Source organism: Esox lucius, chromosome 6, assembly GCF_011004845.1.
Source record: "Esox lucius isolate fEsoLuc1 chromosome 6, fEsoLuc1.pri, whole genome shotgun sequence".
In the NCBI taxonomy this organism is placed as follows: domain Eukaryota; kingdom Metazoa; phylum Chordata; class Actinopteri; order Esociformes; family Esocidae; genus Esox; species Esox lucius.
Genome location: NC_047574.1, coordinates 29,374,889 through 29,391,064, shown reverse-complemented (window position 1 = coordinate 29,391,064; position 16,176 = coordinate 29,374,889). Strand labels below are relative to the sequence as shown.

The window sequence follows — 16,176 nt, the reverse complement described above, 5'->3', positions numbered from 1 at the left end:
AGTCAATCGAAATGTTTGTAAACTCTATTTAATTGCAGTAACTCAGCCACAGCAAAAGATGGCAGCACAGAATCTTACTCATATTTATTCCCCCATCCGGTCTATAAAGACAGTAAAGAACTTGCGAAGCATCGGCGATCTGCTTACAATCAGAACCTACCGGCACCTACTCAACAAAGAATGCTTGAGCTAATCACGTTTATTACAAATCAGTGAAGTAGCGCAAACGCCACCATTGAGGACCTGGTCGGAAATCCGGGTTGTTTTGCTGCTCCGGCAGTAAGCTGTAAGCCTGGCTACGTGTAATTTGGGTTGAAAATGGCTGATAGAAGAAACAATAATGTGCCCACTTCCAGCGCAAATTTACTATTTTCTGCGGCACCAGAGTTTAACTTTAATCTACCATTTATACCTGTTAGTCAGGCCAGTGGTCCGGCGGTGTTATCAGGAGGTAAGATAAAGGCTAGGGTCAAAACAGGGCCCCTATAATTAAATAATCAACATGACAGTTAACAGCAACTAGTTAACGTTAGCTAGCTTGCTAAGTACGGGCTGATGTCAGCTGGTTACTGTAACTGTCATTGTAAACTTGATCGCTGTATCCATGTTATTAATTTGAAATAGCTGGGTATCTGTTGGTAGCTGCTTAACTCTCATCAAGCTTATACAATGTATACACTGATTTATCACTGAGACTTTTGTCATTTCTTCTGGCAATTACTCAAGTTGCCTGATAAATACATTTCAGTACAATTCTACAGCAGTATCATGTCATGGTAACAGAGCTGTCACATCAACAGACGGTGTGTTCTGATTTGTCAACATTGTTGACCTATCTAGCCACAGTTCTGTAGATTTAAATTTGATGTTCTCAAAAAGGGTGTATTAACACTAGCAGCTAGAGAAAATGTACTGATTAAAGGTTGAACTTAATATTGAATATTGCTGTCATGTTTCCAAGATGATTCTGTAGATGTTGGAGAAGAAGACCGCTTTCTTGGCCAGGCCTCTGGAAATGCCCCAACCCCTTCCACGTTCAGCTACTTCTCCAGTCCTGTAAACAGCAGTGACCCCTTTGCCTCCATCGGCCACCTGCCGGCATGTCCTCCCCCAGCGTCACTATCGGTAGCGCCAGCAACATCGGTACCAACAACTGCCCCTGGTGTTGCTGGCACGTCCCCGACACCCCCTGTCCCTCTAATCAACTCTGCTGTTCCACAACCGTTTGGTAGCGGCATGTACCAGGGCCCAATGGGAAGATGCACTCCGCCCCCTAGCACGGGGACCCCTCCACCTCCACAAGCCCCCGATCAGAGTTACAATCCCTACCGCCACACACCCATCAGCAGCCGAGCCAAACCCTATATGCCAGCTCCAGAGGTTCAGTCTCTGCCCCAACCACAGCTGCAGCAAAATGCGTGCACTATGAACTCTCCGGCTCCAACATTCCAATCCCCACCCTCTACGTTCACAAAGGTAATCACAGATTTCCCCTCTAATGAGGTGTTAGCGTTCACTGGTTTCTCTCACTATTCCATGTTTGGTTGGTTAATGATTTAGAACAAAAGTCAGACTAATATAAATGTAATCTCCAGCCCCCTCCGACACAGATTCAGGGGCCGCCTTCTATGGCTCATCAGTCCAGCACTGCTGGAGCAGTGGTTTCTGCAAATCAAATGATGCAATACAACTACAATGTTTACGAGGCTGTCCAGCCACACTGGTTCTTCTGCAAACAGGTAGAGTCCAAGAGTGTCTGGCTTCCCTTCAGTATCCTTGACTCCCTCAAGCTGGAAGAGATTTATAATTCAGGTGAGATGATTAATGAGATTTATAGTCACATTTTCTTTAAAATCTTTAGAAAAGTTGTCGCATGCCCAAATGAAACAATTGTCTCATGAAAGCTTGTTTTCACATGTTTTATTTTTATGATTCTCCTCCAGTGCAACCGGACCCTGAGAGCGTGGTGGTCTGCACCGATGGGGGCCGCTACGACGTTCAGCTCTATGACCGCGTCCGCACTGCTGTGTTCTGGGAGGAGGAACCAACAGAGGTGCGGCGCTGCACCTGGTTCTATAAGGGGGACACAGACAGCCGCTTCATCCCCTACTCAGAGGAGTTCAGCGAGAAACTAGAGGTTTGTCCCATCTATAATTTAAAAAAAAGTAATGGATCTCCCACTGACTGGGGCTCAAATTAATCATGAACCAGATTTTTATGTCTTACTTTTACCCAGATAAGAATAAAGATGAACAGTTTTGGGATTCAGCCCTGAGCATGAACTGAGGTGAATATTTGCCTAAGCGTTCTTTGATTGGCTGTATTTTTTTATATATTCCATGTAGGCCGAATATAAGAAAGCTGTGTCGACTAATCAATGGCATCGTCGACTGGAGTTCCCATCTGGGGAAACTATTGTAATGCACAATCCAAAGGTATGTTGGTAGGATGTCAATTTACTGTGCAGAATCAGCAGGAATTTACTTAGCATTGCATGGTAACATGTTCATTTGAAAGTCATAACTTGTGAATACATATTTTCTTTGGAATACATTAAAGCATTTACCACTAGAATCCATTAAGTACCAGATAGTTAACCAGTTATGAATACTGAACACTAAGAAGAAAAAAAAACATAATTTTGTGTGGACTTTGTTGTCGGCAGAACTGGACAAATTTCTTATATTTCTATTTTTTTTTTTACAGGTGATCGTGCAGTTCCAGCCCTCTGCTATGCCGGACGAGTGGGGTACGACCCAGGATGGACAGACCAGACCCAGAGTGGTCAAGAGGGGCATCGATGATGACCATGATGAAATTCCAGATGGGGAGCTCCCTCAGGTGGACCACCTGGTATTTATGGTGCATGGCATCGGACCAGTCTGTGACCTGAGGTTTCGGAGCATGGTGGAGTGTGGTATGTGTGATATCTTCATATAGCTCAATGCATCTCCATATTGGTCAATTCTACATTCATAATCACTGAATACAAATATTTAACTCCATATATGGTAATTTAATTTTGATATATTTTTTAATATATATTACAAGGATTAAAAGTCCTTCATAGAGTATACTCTGAACATTTAATGATTATAAATTAGAAGTACTGAAATTGATTCAAAATAGCGTCTAAAGTTTTGAGATCCTGTGTTTGTTAGTTGTACCCTACGGCAATTTCTGTATATCCCTTTTTGTCTGTTCTGGAGATGAGGTAACGGCCATATATTATTGATCTATGGGTCTGTTATGAAAAGTATGTTATTTTCCTTGTTTTGTCATGTTCTCATTTATCTGTCTTCATCTATGCAATAATTGGCCCTTAGGAAGGGGTACATTTCATTGTAAATGTTTGTGTCGTGTTCACAGTGGATGACTTCAGGAGTGTATCACTCAAGCTTCTTCAGAGTCACTTTAAGAAGGCGCAGGATGAGCGTGTCATCAGCCGGGTGGAGTTCCTTCCTGTTCAGTGGCACACGGCCCTGCATGGAGACGCCACAGGGGTGGACAGGTGAGTGGACAACTTATACAGGTGCATCTCCAAAAATGTGTATGTTGTGGAATATTTATTTTTTTCCTGTAATTTAAATAAAAAAGTGACACCTTTTGTATATTCTAGATTATTTACACAAAGTGAAACATTTCATGCCTTTTTTGTTTGTCTTCATGATTATGGTTTACAGCTCATGGAAATAAAAAATCCAGTATCTCGAAATATTAGAATACAAAATGTACAATACAGACATTTATTGTACATTTTCATCTGTAGATGCCTAGAGAGGTCCACTTGGAAATGGTATGCTTTCGAATGTATAACACTGAAGGCTTGTAGCATTTATAATGGTCAACGGTATCTGAATACACTATGGTTTTTGAGCGAACAGCGAAGAGTGTTTTTACACTACGATAGTTTTATTTTGATCAACGAGGCTTGTTGCCAGATTTGTTTCAGAGATTTTCCGATGGATACCCTCCTTGGTGCTGCTGAGAGTTAAAGCCGATGTCTCACTCAGTGTGTGTGTGTGTGTGTGTGTGTGTGGCAGTGTGTGTGTGTGGCAGTGTGTGTGTGTGGCAGTGTGTGTGTGGCAGTGTGTGTGTGGCAGTGTGTGTGTGTGTGTGTGTGGCAGTGTGTGTGTGTGTGTGTGTGGCAGTGTGTGTGTGTGTGTGGCAGTGTGTGTGTGTGTGTGGCAGTGTGTGTGTGTGGCAGTGTGTGTGTTGGAGTGGAATGAGCCGGGATGTGAGCTGCATTTAATCAGCAAACATTTTAATCTCAGACTGTCATTGAAACAGTTCTACTATCCCCAACAACAGCACTTGTTTGACCCACAGCTCCATTTTAGTTACCTGGTAAACAAAATTTCTGTTAGTTTATACGGTGGGGAGAACAAGTATTTGATACACTGCCAATTTTGCAGGTTTTCACACTTACAAAGCATGTAGAAGTCTGTAATTTTTAACCTAGGTACACTTCAACTGTGAGTGATGGAATCTAAAACAAAAATCCAGAAAATCACGTTGTATGATTTTTCTATAATAAATTTTGTATTTTATTGCATGACATAAGTATTTGATACATCAGAAAAGCAGAACTTAATATTTGGTACAGAAACCTTTGTTTGCAATTACAGAGATCATACGTTTCCTGTAGTTCTTGACCAGGTTTGCACACACTGCACCTCTATACAGACCTTCTCCAGATCCTTCAGGTTTCGGGGCTGTCGCTGGGCAATACGGACTTTCAGCTCCCTCCAAAGATTTTCTTTTGGGTTCAGGTCTGGAGACTGGCTAGGCCACTCCAGGACCTTGAGATACTCCTTAGTTGCCCTGACTGTGTGTTTCGGGTCGTTGTCATGCTGGAAGACCCAGCCACGACCCATCTTCAATGCTCTTACTGCAGGAAGGTGGTTGTTGGCCAAGATCTCGCGATACATGGCCCCATCCATCCTCCCCTCAATACGGTGCAGTCGTCCTGTCCCCTTTGCAGAAAAGCTTCCCCAAAGAATGATGTTTCCACCTCAATGCTTCACGGTTGGGATGGTGTTCTTGGGGTTGTACTCATCCTTCTTCTTCCTCCAACACGGCGAGTGGAGTTTAGACCAAAAGCTCTATTTTTGTCTCATCAGACCACATGACCTTCTCCCATTCCTCCTGTGGCTCATCCAGATGGTCATTGGAAAACTTCAGACGGGCCTGGACATGCGCTGGCTTGAGCAGGGGGACCTTGTGTGCGCTGCAGGATTTTAATCCATGATGGCGTAGTGTGTTACTAATGGTTTTCTTTGAGACTGTGGTCCCAGCTTTCTTCACGTCATTGACCAGGTCCTGCCATGTAGTTCTGGGCTGATCCCTCACCTTCCTCATGGTCATTGATGCCCCACGAGGTGAGATCTTGCATGGAGCCCTAGACCGAGGGAGATTGACTGTCATCTTGAACTTCTTCCATTTTCTAATAATTGAAAATGGAAGAAGTTGTTGCTTTCCAACAGTTGTTGCTTTCTCACCAAGCTGCTTGCCTATTGTCCTGTAGCCCATCCCAGCCTTGTGCAGGTCTACAATTTTATCCCTGATGTCCTTACACAGCTCTCTGGTCTTGGCCATTGTGGAGAGGTTGGAATCTGTTTGATTGTGTGGACAGGTGCTTTTATACAGGTAATGAGTTCAAACAGATGCAGTTAATACAGGTAATGAGTGGAGAACAGGAGGGCTTCTTAAAGAAAAACTAACAGGTCTGTGAGAGGTGGAATTCTTACTGATTGGTATGTGATCAAATACTTATGTCATGCAATAAAATGCAAAGTAATTATTTTAAAATCATACAATGTGATTTTCTGGATTTCTGTTTTAGATTCAGTTTCTCACAGTTGACGTGTACATGATAGATATTACAGACCTCTACATGCTTTGTAAGTAGAAAACCTGCAAAATCGGCAGTGTATCAAATACTTGTTCTCCCCACTGTATGCTTCCAGGTCTGGATGAAGCGCTGCTCTCTCGTGTTATGCAACTTACAATGCAGAGTATATTGTCGCTAATCTGAATAGAACAAATTATTTACGTTTTTTACATATTATGTTAATGTTATTTAAATGAGCATTGTCTGAAATTGGTTTTGCCTGAGTTATGTCACATCACTGACATCTAGAGACAGCTATAAGTTAAAGAGACACAGGAATTAGTTCAAGACTCCAGCATTACAAGGGGTGGTAAATCACCAAATATTATCTTTACTCTTGACACGCAAAACTCTGCTACAGAACTAGAAGACAATATTTATCAACACATGACATTGACTTTATTGGATGGAGGAGTCTAGAGAATCTAGTTAGCTAAGCTATCCAGCTATATGCTATTTGCTTAACTCACCGTTTTCTGCAATATCAACTAAAGTTGTAATCGGCCCTAAAAGTTAGGCCCGACAAGGCCCGAGCCCGACAGAATTCAGCCCGAGCCCGACAACTACATTTTGATTGACAGCTTTTTAAAAGCCCAAACCCGTTTACAGCCCGACATTATTCAAATGTGCTCTTTTGCCAAGAATGAGTCATTAATAAATTTTTAACATAATTTATTCATGACTAACGTAGGCTATAGGCCACTTGGAAGTTGGAACAAAGAAATAAAATATGTCCTTCAACATTGTAACATCTCAGCACTCTAAATAAGCCTAAGCATACACACTTACTCACTTAGCCTATAAATAAGCCTATGGGCCTATAAAAAGGAGTCTTTCTTAACAAATCAACATAAATTCTAAATTAAGATGGGTATTTATAAAGAAATTAAGATAAAAGCTCTGCATGATTTGCTTCGCCACTTCTCTCCACAAAATCCGGCCTCAACGCGACGGTGAACAGCAGCTGAGATTTTATAAAAAAGAATGCCAACATTAGCCTACATTATGCATTTAAGAGTCAATTAATATTTAGTTATAATTTCAAAAACCTTTACTCACCAAGATTAGGCTACATGTTTTTGTGGAGAAAAAGTATTGAATCCACTGTAGATGGCTTCAGTACGGTCCTGCGCTCACTGAACACCCTTTCACTGCTGCTGCTACTGCCCGGGAAATTAGTTATTTGACAATCACATGCCATTTCATAGGTGAGGATATGGAACTGGTGAATAAAACCCTGACAACTACAATGTTCCCTTTGGAAGAGGTAAAAACAGGAGAAAATATCAGACGAGAGATACTGAAACTACTGGTGACAAAGTGCAATGTACTGATCTGGCTAGTTTTGCAAGTTTTGGGTAAGATTGTTTGTTGGTCTTCCACCAGCCAAGAACATCCATTTCATTTTCCATGACAGCCGTTTCAATGTAGCGAGTGACCTAGTCATCTTCCCCGTCAGCTTGCCTTACATTTTCCGCCCTTTTTGCCGGAGGAGTGGCTTAGACTCCGGAGAGCTCTAGGTCTCGAATCTCCACATCTGGTGCACCTGCAGCCATGGCTTGCAGAAGAGTGCGGGCATGAGCATGTACGGCATTCCTGTCTGAGTGTGACAACATTCTCAGCTGGTAAAATTTTGGCCAGAGGAAAATGATAGAAAAAAAGACCAAACCCGACCCGTCGGGTCCTGTCAGGTTCGGGCAAAGATCTTCAGCTCTAATCTCAACCGCCTTCTCAACCGAACTTTACGTGTCATTTTGTGGCAAGATATTTTTTCCGGAGGTAACATTAATTAAATGAATATCTTCCCTTGAATTAGTTGACTTTCATCCACTTTTGCGTCATTCTGACTGACTGAACACCACCACACTACTACCGTTTTAATTGACGATTGTAAACAAAAGACACGTGTGAAGTAGCGAATGTTATGAAAACTACTTAAAAACGTGTACTTTTTAAGAAAGTGATGGTATATCGTCATACACTCACCTAAAGGATTATTAGGAACACCTGTTCGATTTCTCATTAATGCAATTATCTAATCAACCAATCACATGGCAGTTGCTTCAATGCATTTAGGGGTGTGGTCCTGGTCAAGACAATCTCCTGAACTCCAAACTGAATGTCAGAATGGGAAAGAAAGGTGATTTAAGCAATTTTGAGTGTGGCATGGTTGTTGGTGCCAGACGGGCCGGTCTGAGTATTTCACAATCTGCTCAGTTACTGGGATTTTCACGCGCAACCATTTCTAGGGTTTACAAAGAATGGTGTGAAAAGGGAAAAACATCCAGTATGCGGCAGTCCTGTGGACGAAAATGCCTTGTTGATGCTGGAGGTCAGAGGAGAATGGGCCGACTGATTCAAGCTGATAGAAGAGCAACTTTGACTGAAATAACCACTCGTTACAACCGAGGTATGCAGCAAAGCATTTGTGAAGCCACAACACGCACAACCTCAAATAGGAAAAAGAGGCTACAATTTGCACGAGCTCACCAAAATTGGACAGTTGAAGACTGGAAGAATGTTGCCTGGTCTGAACAGTCTCGATTTCTGTTGAGACATTCAGATGGTAGAGTCAGAATTTGGCGTGAACATGGATCCATCATGCCTTGTTACCACTGTGCAGACTGGTGGTGGTGGTGTAATGGTGTGGGGGATGTTTTCTTGGCACACTTAAGGCCCTCTAGTGCCAATTGGGCATCGTTTAAATGCCACGGCCTACCTGAGCATTGTTTCTGACCATGTCCATCTCTTTATGACCACCATGTACCCATCCTCTGATGGCTACTTTCAGCAGGATAATGCACCATGTCACAAAGCTCGAATCATTTCAAATTGGTTTCTTGAACATGACAATGAGTTCCCTGTACTAATATGTCCCCCACAGTCACCAGATCTCAACCCAATAGAGCATCTTTGGGATGTGGTGGAACGGGAGCTTGCTGGACCTTCTGAAGCAAGGATTTTAAAGCTGGTGATGTTTTCTGACATTCTGATTCGCTCAATTTCTTTCTGTTGTTTTAGGAGGATCAAGAAGATCACCCTGCCCAGCACGGGCCGTCTGCGGCACTTTACTAATGAGACCCTCCTAGATGTGTTGTTTTACAACAGCCCCACCTACTGCCAGACCATCATGGACACCGTTGCCCTGGAGATCAACAGAATTTATGCCTTGTTCATGAAGCGGAACCCGGACTTCAAAGGAAGCGTCTCAGTGTCCGGACATAGTTTAGGTACAAACACCCAAATTTCACTGTAGACACCCAAAGACCACTATTGGCCAACCCAAAAGAAGCCTAGTTATTGCTTATATGGGTTCAACACTTTTGTTCATTTGAAAATGCTTTTTAATCCTGGACTTAGCTCTTTCCATGTCCAGGAATTTTGCCCCAGGTGTTCTTTTTAATCAACTCTTGTTTAAAGATTTAGCCTAACCTGTCTATGTGTGTTTGCAGGGTCCCTCATACTTTTTGACTTGCTGTCAAACCAGAAGAATAGCTCACCTTTGCAAACCATGTCAGCTGCAAATCGGAGCCTCCCCTCCGAAATTAAACAGGTAATGTGGTCGAAAAACTGTTTTACATTGATTTGGTGACACCAGCAAGTTGTACAAAGAAATAACCTGAAGTTTCCTTGGTCTCCCTAAAACAGGAGGCACTCCCTACTGCTGCCACCACCCTGCCCACCGCAGTAGAGGAGGTGCCTATGGAGCAGGGGGAGGAGTTTGGTAATCTTTCTGCAGCACTGGAACATCTGGGCCTGTCTGAGTACCTGAGCACCTTAGAACAGGAGAAGATTGACCTTGAATCTTTTGTGAGAACCCTTCTTGCATGTCAATAATTTCTACAATTATGGATTGTTACTTTCTATATCAGTACTTATTATTCCCATAAGAAAAGGACACTATTAAAGGGACATAACGCTCAAATAAAAATGTTGTTTTCAGATCTCAGTTGTCAAGGTAATGCCATCCGTTGTATAAATCCGGCTTCAAGCTGAAGGAGTCAGAATTCACACTAAAAATAAATAAAAAATAGCATTTTATTTATTTTTTATATATGTGGCCATAGCTGTTTAGATTATCCCAGAAAAGAAACCCTGCAGCAGACAACTACAAAATACCACATGGGAGGTCTGAAAACAACTTTGAGTTTTGAGTACAATAATAAAACCCAAAAGTAAATGATACTATTGTACAACCCCGTTTCCAAAAAAGTTGGGACACTGCATAAAATGCAAATAAAAACAGAATGCAATGATGTGCAAATCATTTATCCCTATATGAAATGGAAAATAGTACAAAGACAACATATCAAATTTTGAAACTGAAAAACACAGTCCATCTTTAATGAGCTCTTTAATGAGGCGGTGGCATTTCTGGATCTTGTTTATATATGGTTTCTTCTTTGCATGGTAGAGTTTTAACTTGCATTTGTGGATACAGGGATCTACTGTGTTCACAGACATTGGTTTTTGGTGTTTCTGAGCCCATGCAATTATTTCCCCTATAGAATCGTGTCTGTTTTTAAAGCAGTGCTGCCTGAGGGCCCGAAGATCATGTCCATCCAATATTGGTTTTTGGTTTTGTTCCTTGCCTACAGCGATTTCTCTAGATTCTATTAAAACTTTTAATGATATTATGTAACATAGATGATGAGACCCCCCCCCCCCCCCCACCCCCCCACTCACAGTTTTACGTTGAGAAATGCTATTCTTGAATTGTTGTGCTATTTGCCTGCGCAGTCTTTCACAGAGTGGTGAACCCCTCCCCATCTTTACTTCTAAAACTCATCCTCTCTGGGATGCTCTTTTTATATCCAATCATGTTACTGACAATTCACCCAATTCACCTAATTAGTTGTGAGATGTTCCACCAGTTTCTTTTTTAGCATTACAACTTTTCCAGTCTTTTGTTGCCCCTGTCCCACCTTTTTTTACGTGTTGCTGGCTTCAAATTCAAAGTGGGCATATACACCAATCAGCCATAACATTATGACCACTGACATGTGAATAACACTGATAAACTTGTTAACATGGCACCTGTCAGTGGGTGGGATATATTTGGCAACATGTGAACATTCTGTCCTCAAAGTTGATGTATTAGAAGCAGGAAAAATGGGCAAGTGTAAGGATCTGAGTGACTTTGACAAGGGACAAATTGTGATTGTAGACGACTGGGTCGGAGCATCTCCAAAGCTGCAGCCCTTGTGGGGTGTTCCCGATCAGCAGTGGTCAGGACCTATCAAAAGTGGTCCAAGGAAGGAAAAGCTGTGAACTGGCGACAGGGTTCAGTGATGCACGTGGGGAGTGAAGGCAGGCCGTGTGGTCCGATCCAACAGACGAGCTACTGGAGCTCAAATTACTGAAAAGGTTAATGCTGGTACTGATAGAAAGGTGTCAGATCACACAGTGCATCACAGTTTATCGGGGCTGCGTGGCTGCAGACCTCTCAGGGTGCCCATGTTGACCACAATATCACATCCGAAAGCGCCTACAATGGGCACATGAGCATCAGAACTGGACCAAGAAGCAATGGAAGAAGGTGGCCTGGACTGATGATTCACGTTTCCTTTTACATCATGTGGATGGCCTGGTGCGTATGTGTCGCATACCTGGAGAACACATGGCACCAGGATACGCTATGGGAAGGAGGCATGCCGGGTCAGTTTGATGCTTTTGGTAAAGTTCTGCTGGGAAACCTTGGGTCCTGCCATTCATGTGGATGTTACTTTGACACTTACCACTTACCTAAGCATTGTTGCAGACCACATGCGCCCTTTCATGGCAACGGTATTTCTCTGATGGCATTGGCCTCTTTCAGCAGGATAATGCACCCTGCCACAAAGCAAAAATGGTTCAGGAATGAATTGAGGAATACAGGCGTTGACTTAAACTCCAAATCCCTCAGATCTCAATCCAATTGAGCATTTGTGGGATATGCTGGACAAACAAGTCCGATCCATGGAGGCCCAACCTTGCAACTTACAGGACTTAAAGCATCTGCTGCTAACGTCTTGGTCCCAGATACCAAAGCACACGTTCAGAGGTCTAGTTGATTCCATGCCTTGACCGGTCAGGGCTGTTTTGGCGGCAAAAGGGGGACATACACAATATTAGGCAGGTAGTCATAATGTTATGGCTGGTTGGTGTATTTTTCAAGAAACCGTAACATTTCTCAGTTTCAACATTGGATATGTTGTAATTTTACTATTTTCTATTGATGGTAGAGTTTATATGATTTTCACATCATTGCATTCTGTTTTTCTTTACATTTTACGCAGCGTCAAAACTTTTATGGAAATGGGATTGTAGTACTATGCCTCCTTAGCCCATCTAATAGAGTTAGCGGTAATAATGGTTCATTTCTGTAACCACAGTGAAATAACGACCAATCGATTCAGTTCTTATTTATACTATATTCTGTCAGCTTATGTGCACAGTTGAGGACCTGAAAGAAATGGGCATTCCATTGGGGCCAAGGAAGAAAATAGCCAAGTTTGTCAAAGAAAGATCAATCAAGCAGGTGAGCCTTTCTTTAGTCGTCTTGGTTTCTCAGACACAAATGTCATGTTTAATTTGTCAATTTTTTTGTGTGTGGCATGACCTGAATTTTCCAACTATAAGAGTTTCTATTGAAAAACTATTTAGCTATCGTGTCCCCTTTGTGATAACCAAGCGATGCATTTAACTGTGATTATTTAATCCTCCAACAGGCAGCACAGGAACGGAAGGCGGCTGAAGTGAAGGCAGCCAATCAGGAGGTCGTTCCAGCCCGATCAAGTGAGCCCCTCCCTGTGCCCAGCACCACACAGCTTCCTGTGGGTGGAACCTACTCCTCAATCCATGTGGATTACAACTATTTTGAAGTCGGTACTGGACAGGTAATTCAGACTAGAGCGGGACGGAACTGGCCAGTCTTTCTGGATATTTTATCATGTGTGACGCAATTACCTCTGAGTTTTCAGTTCCTAAAACTTGGAGTACATTTTGTAGTAGTTGTTTTAAAGTTATTGCACAAATTTAGTTATTGCACATGTGCCATTCACAGAGCATGCGTTCACTAAGAAAAATATGTAAATACATGCCAATAGGATCTCAAACTTGTGCTTGGCTCTGCCCACCACTTTGCTTGTTAATTCTTCCTTTCCCCTCATTGGAAATGACAGGCTGTGATGTATCTCCCATTAATTACGCAAATCTTTAGTTTAACTGTGTTGAGAACTGGGTTTTCGTCTAACACGGGTGATCGTTTTTGTTTACATTCAATCTTTTTGGAGTAATAATGTTAGCTTCCGGCATACATTGTCACCAGAACAACGTCTTTCCATAACATATGTAAACACCAAAAGATAATGAAATTATACAAAAGTTCTGATGTTTGTCTTCTGACCCGTAGGTGTCGGTGGTGTATCACGCTCTGGACTTTGAACCCGTGAATTTCTTTGCCCTGGGGTCTCCCATAGGGATGTTCCTCACAGTGCGAGGGCTGGAGAAGATTGACGAAAACTACCAGCTGCCCACCTGCAAGGGATTCTTCAACATTTACCACCCGGTTAGCCAGTCTTTTTCAGATATGTCGCAGGAAGTATAAATATTACCTCAGGTGTTCCAAAATAAATCCATCAATGCCCCCAATTTTACATCCAATACATTTATTTTTAAAGCTCTTGTAAGTTGGTCAACCAAAAGTGAAAATGTGTGTAGCCAGTGTGCTACAAGGGAGAGTTAGTTTGAATGTGAACCGATGTGGCTATAATTCAGCTCACTTTCACAAGGTGGGAGCAAAGTTTTCATAGGGGAGATTAGATTAATAACATTAAAATAATAAATGAGTCAAGACATCCCCTTTGAAAGAGGTAGAATAATCTATATCTTTGAGACAACAGTTTGTTAAAATGTCAAGGACATGGTCAAGGAAATTCATTCATTCACTGGCAAGGGTGTGTTGAAATTGTTTTACAATTGTTTAAAATTTTAATGTTTAATTGTTCTGTTTTGTTTTAGCTTGACCCCGTTGCATACAGGATTGAGCCTATGATATTGACAGATTTGGACATAAAACCGGTTCTGATTCCACATCACAAGGGAAGAAAGAGGCTTCATCTCGGTATGGACCAGTATTAAACACCGGCTATTTTATCCTGAGTTTTGATCTGTGAAAATGACTGCAACCAGACCATGTTCTCTGAAACGAAAATCAGTAACTCAGAACTTGACGCCAGATTTTTAACCTAATCAAATTTCACCAAGCACTCCTGGAAGATGAGGGTTCTTAAGTGTACTTTATTATAGAAATTATATATGGTATCGGTTTTACATCATGGTGGATCTGTGGTGTCTTTGTGTGTGTGTGTGTGTGTGTGGCAGAGCTGAAGGAGAGTCTGTCCCGCATGGGTTCGGACCTAAAGCATGGCTTCATCAGCTCCCTGAAGAGCGCTTGGCAGACCCTCAATGACTTTGCCCGTGCCCACACCTCTAACGCGCAGCTGGCTGCCCAGCTTGCCATGGTGGCCAATCAAATCAAGGAGGAGGAGGAGAAACAGGAACACAGCGGAGGTGAGTCTGAGAGCACAGGGATTTAGATAACGTACAAAATATCCCGGCTTCCATTTGGATAAGGCCTTTCAATGGAAATGTCTTTATTTAAACGTATAACTTTTGGTTAGTCACAGAACACAGGATAGCAGAAAACCCTGAGCTGCCTCGCGAAGATGAACCTCAGGTGAAGATAGGAATGCTGAACGGGGGGAACCGAATCGATTATGTTCTACAGGAGAAGCCCATCGAGAGCTTCAACGAGTACCTATTCGCCCTGCAAAGTCACCTGTGCTACTGGTACGATATGTCTGTTCTGCTGGTTAATCAAAACTTGGTGCCACTACTGATTAATGTGCACAGTTGAATACATTTCATGGCCTGATTTGCCACTCATTTGATTCTGCTCATCATGAGGTCATACTGTGTGTAGGGGGGGAAAGCTGACAACTTTGGAAGGGACAATTACTGTACATGACATTTTCTCAAGAGCAATTCTTGAGGGGGACACCAAAAGTAGTGCTGTAATACACTGCTGTTTCAGTTTGCGCCATCGGTTTGCCCGCTGCTATAGCTCTGCTAATTCAGCTGTTGTATGTGAACCCTACCAACACAAATTACATTTACTGGTTTAACCTCACGTTAGCTACGTCCATTGAGGGCTTTTCAGACGGTAGACACGAACACTGTCACCTTGCCAGCTAAGGAACAGTACAGTACATACATTGCATTATAAGCTTGTCTCATTGACTTGAATTCAAACCTCTGAAAACGCTGGTTGATGATACTGTAGCTTGCTAGCAAACTTCAGTTAACAGCTAGCTAACAAAGTGTGAACTGTAATTCAGTGCAACAAAAATGAAGGCTGGTGACGGATAGAATTGTTTTATTGTATTGAGTGGTACAAGAAAAGAAATGTCTAACATCCTTTGTTTGAACTGCTTACTGAAAGTCAGCCACCAACGACTATCAGATTCCCACACATGCACTGTTCCTGCACGGTGTGCCACTGCTGAGTGATGGGGGGGGGGGGGGGCAGTGGATCAAACCATTGTGAGGCAAAGTGCGGGGTTGATCGTTATTTATTTTAACTTAAATACGCGCTATTAGGTGTATATAATCAAGTGAGTTAATTGCGTCTTATCAATATAACTGAAATGACATGTGTTTACAGTGATATACTGGGGGTGAAAAATCATAGTTTGCCCCAGGATGGTGGGTCGTGACCCCTCCGTGATTTCCGCCTATGACTGTGTGGTTGTTTATAAATGCAGTATGATGGACGTTTAAGCCATATCATTTCAGGACAATTGAGACCTATTATTGATTTTGAGTCTGTTGCTGGATTAATATAATATTTCAACCTGAAGTTAAGACCTACTCAGTGGCTTAAAATACATCAGACACTTCTACTGAGCATGTCTATTTTAAGTTGAGGTATTCAGTTTGACAAATAATTCAGTCTCCAGCCATTTGATATTTCTTGATGTTTTTGTTTTTTTTCCTTCCAGGGAGTCAGAGGACACTGCCCTTTTACTTCTGAAAGAGATTTACAAGTCCTTGGGAATTTGCCCAGAACAGATTCTACATTGATGCAGTGGATTGGTAGCCTGGTGGAATCGGGCACATTTGCTACATTTTCTCTATGCTATTCCTCTGCACGTTAACCGAAACCAAATGGTAAACAATCAGGCTGGTTTCACTAGGCCAATGGATTATTTGGAGAAAAATAAAATGTTCTGAAACTCTTA

At 42.2% G+C, this 16,176-nt stretch overlaps 1 protein-coding gene across 2 annotated transcripts; it reads left to right on the top strand.

Annotated features, from left to right (window-relative positions):
- Positions 1 to 170: 170 nt before the first annotated feature.
- On the top strand, positions 171 to 16,176 carry sec23ip (SEC23 interacting protein). Of its 2 annotated transcripts, none has more exons than XM_010901520.5 (17): positions 171 to 451; positions 962 to 1,476; positions 1,596 to 1,812; positions 1,944 to 2,137; positions 2,346 to 2,435; positions 2,707 to 2,917; positions 3,370 to 3,511; positions 8,915 to 9,123; positions 9,346 to 9,446; positions 9,542 to 9,703; positions 12,318 to 12,413; positions 12,604 to 12,771; positions 13,287 to 13,442; positions 13,895 to 13,997; positions 14,258 to 14,446; positions 14,563 to 14,725; positions 15,937 to 16,176. In XM_010901520.5, exons 1-17 carry the CDS (start codon positions 319 to 321, stop codon positions 16,016 to 16,018), a joined length of 2,931 nt encoding a protein of 976 aa, XP_010899822.1. In that variant the 5' UTR covers positions 171 to 318; the 3' UTR covers positions 16,019 to 16,176. The 2 variants fall into 2 exon arrangements, with proteins under 2 accessions (XP_010899822.1, XP_010899821.1); XM_010901519.5 differs by having other exon boundaries at positions 173 to 451; positions 14,557 to 14,725.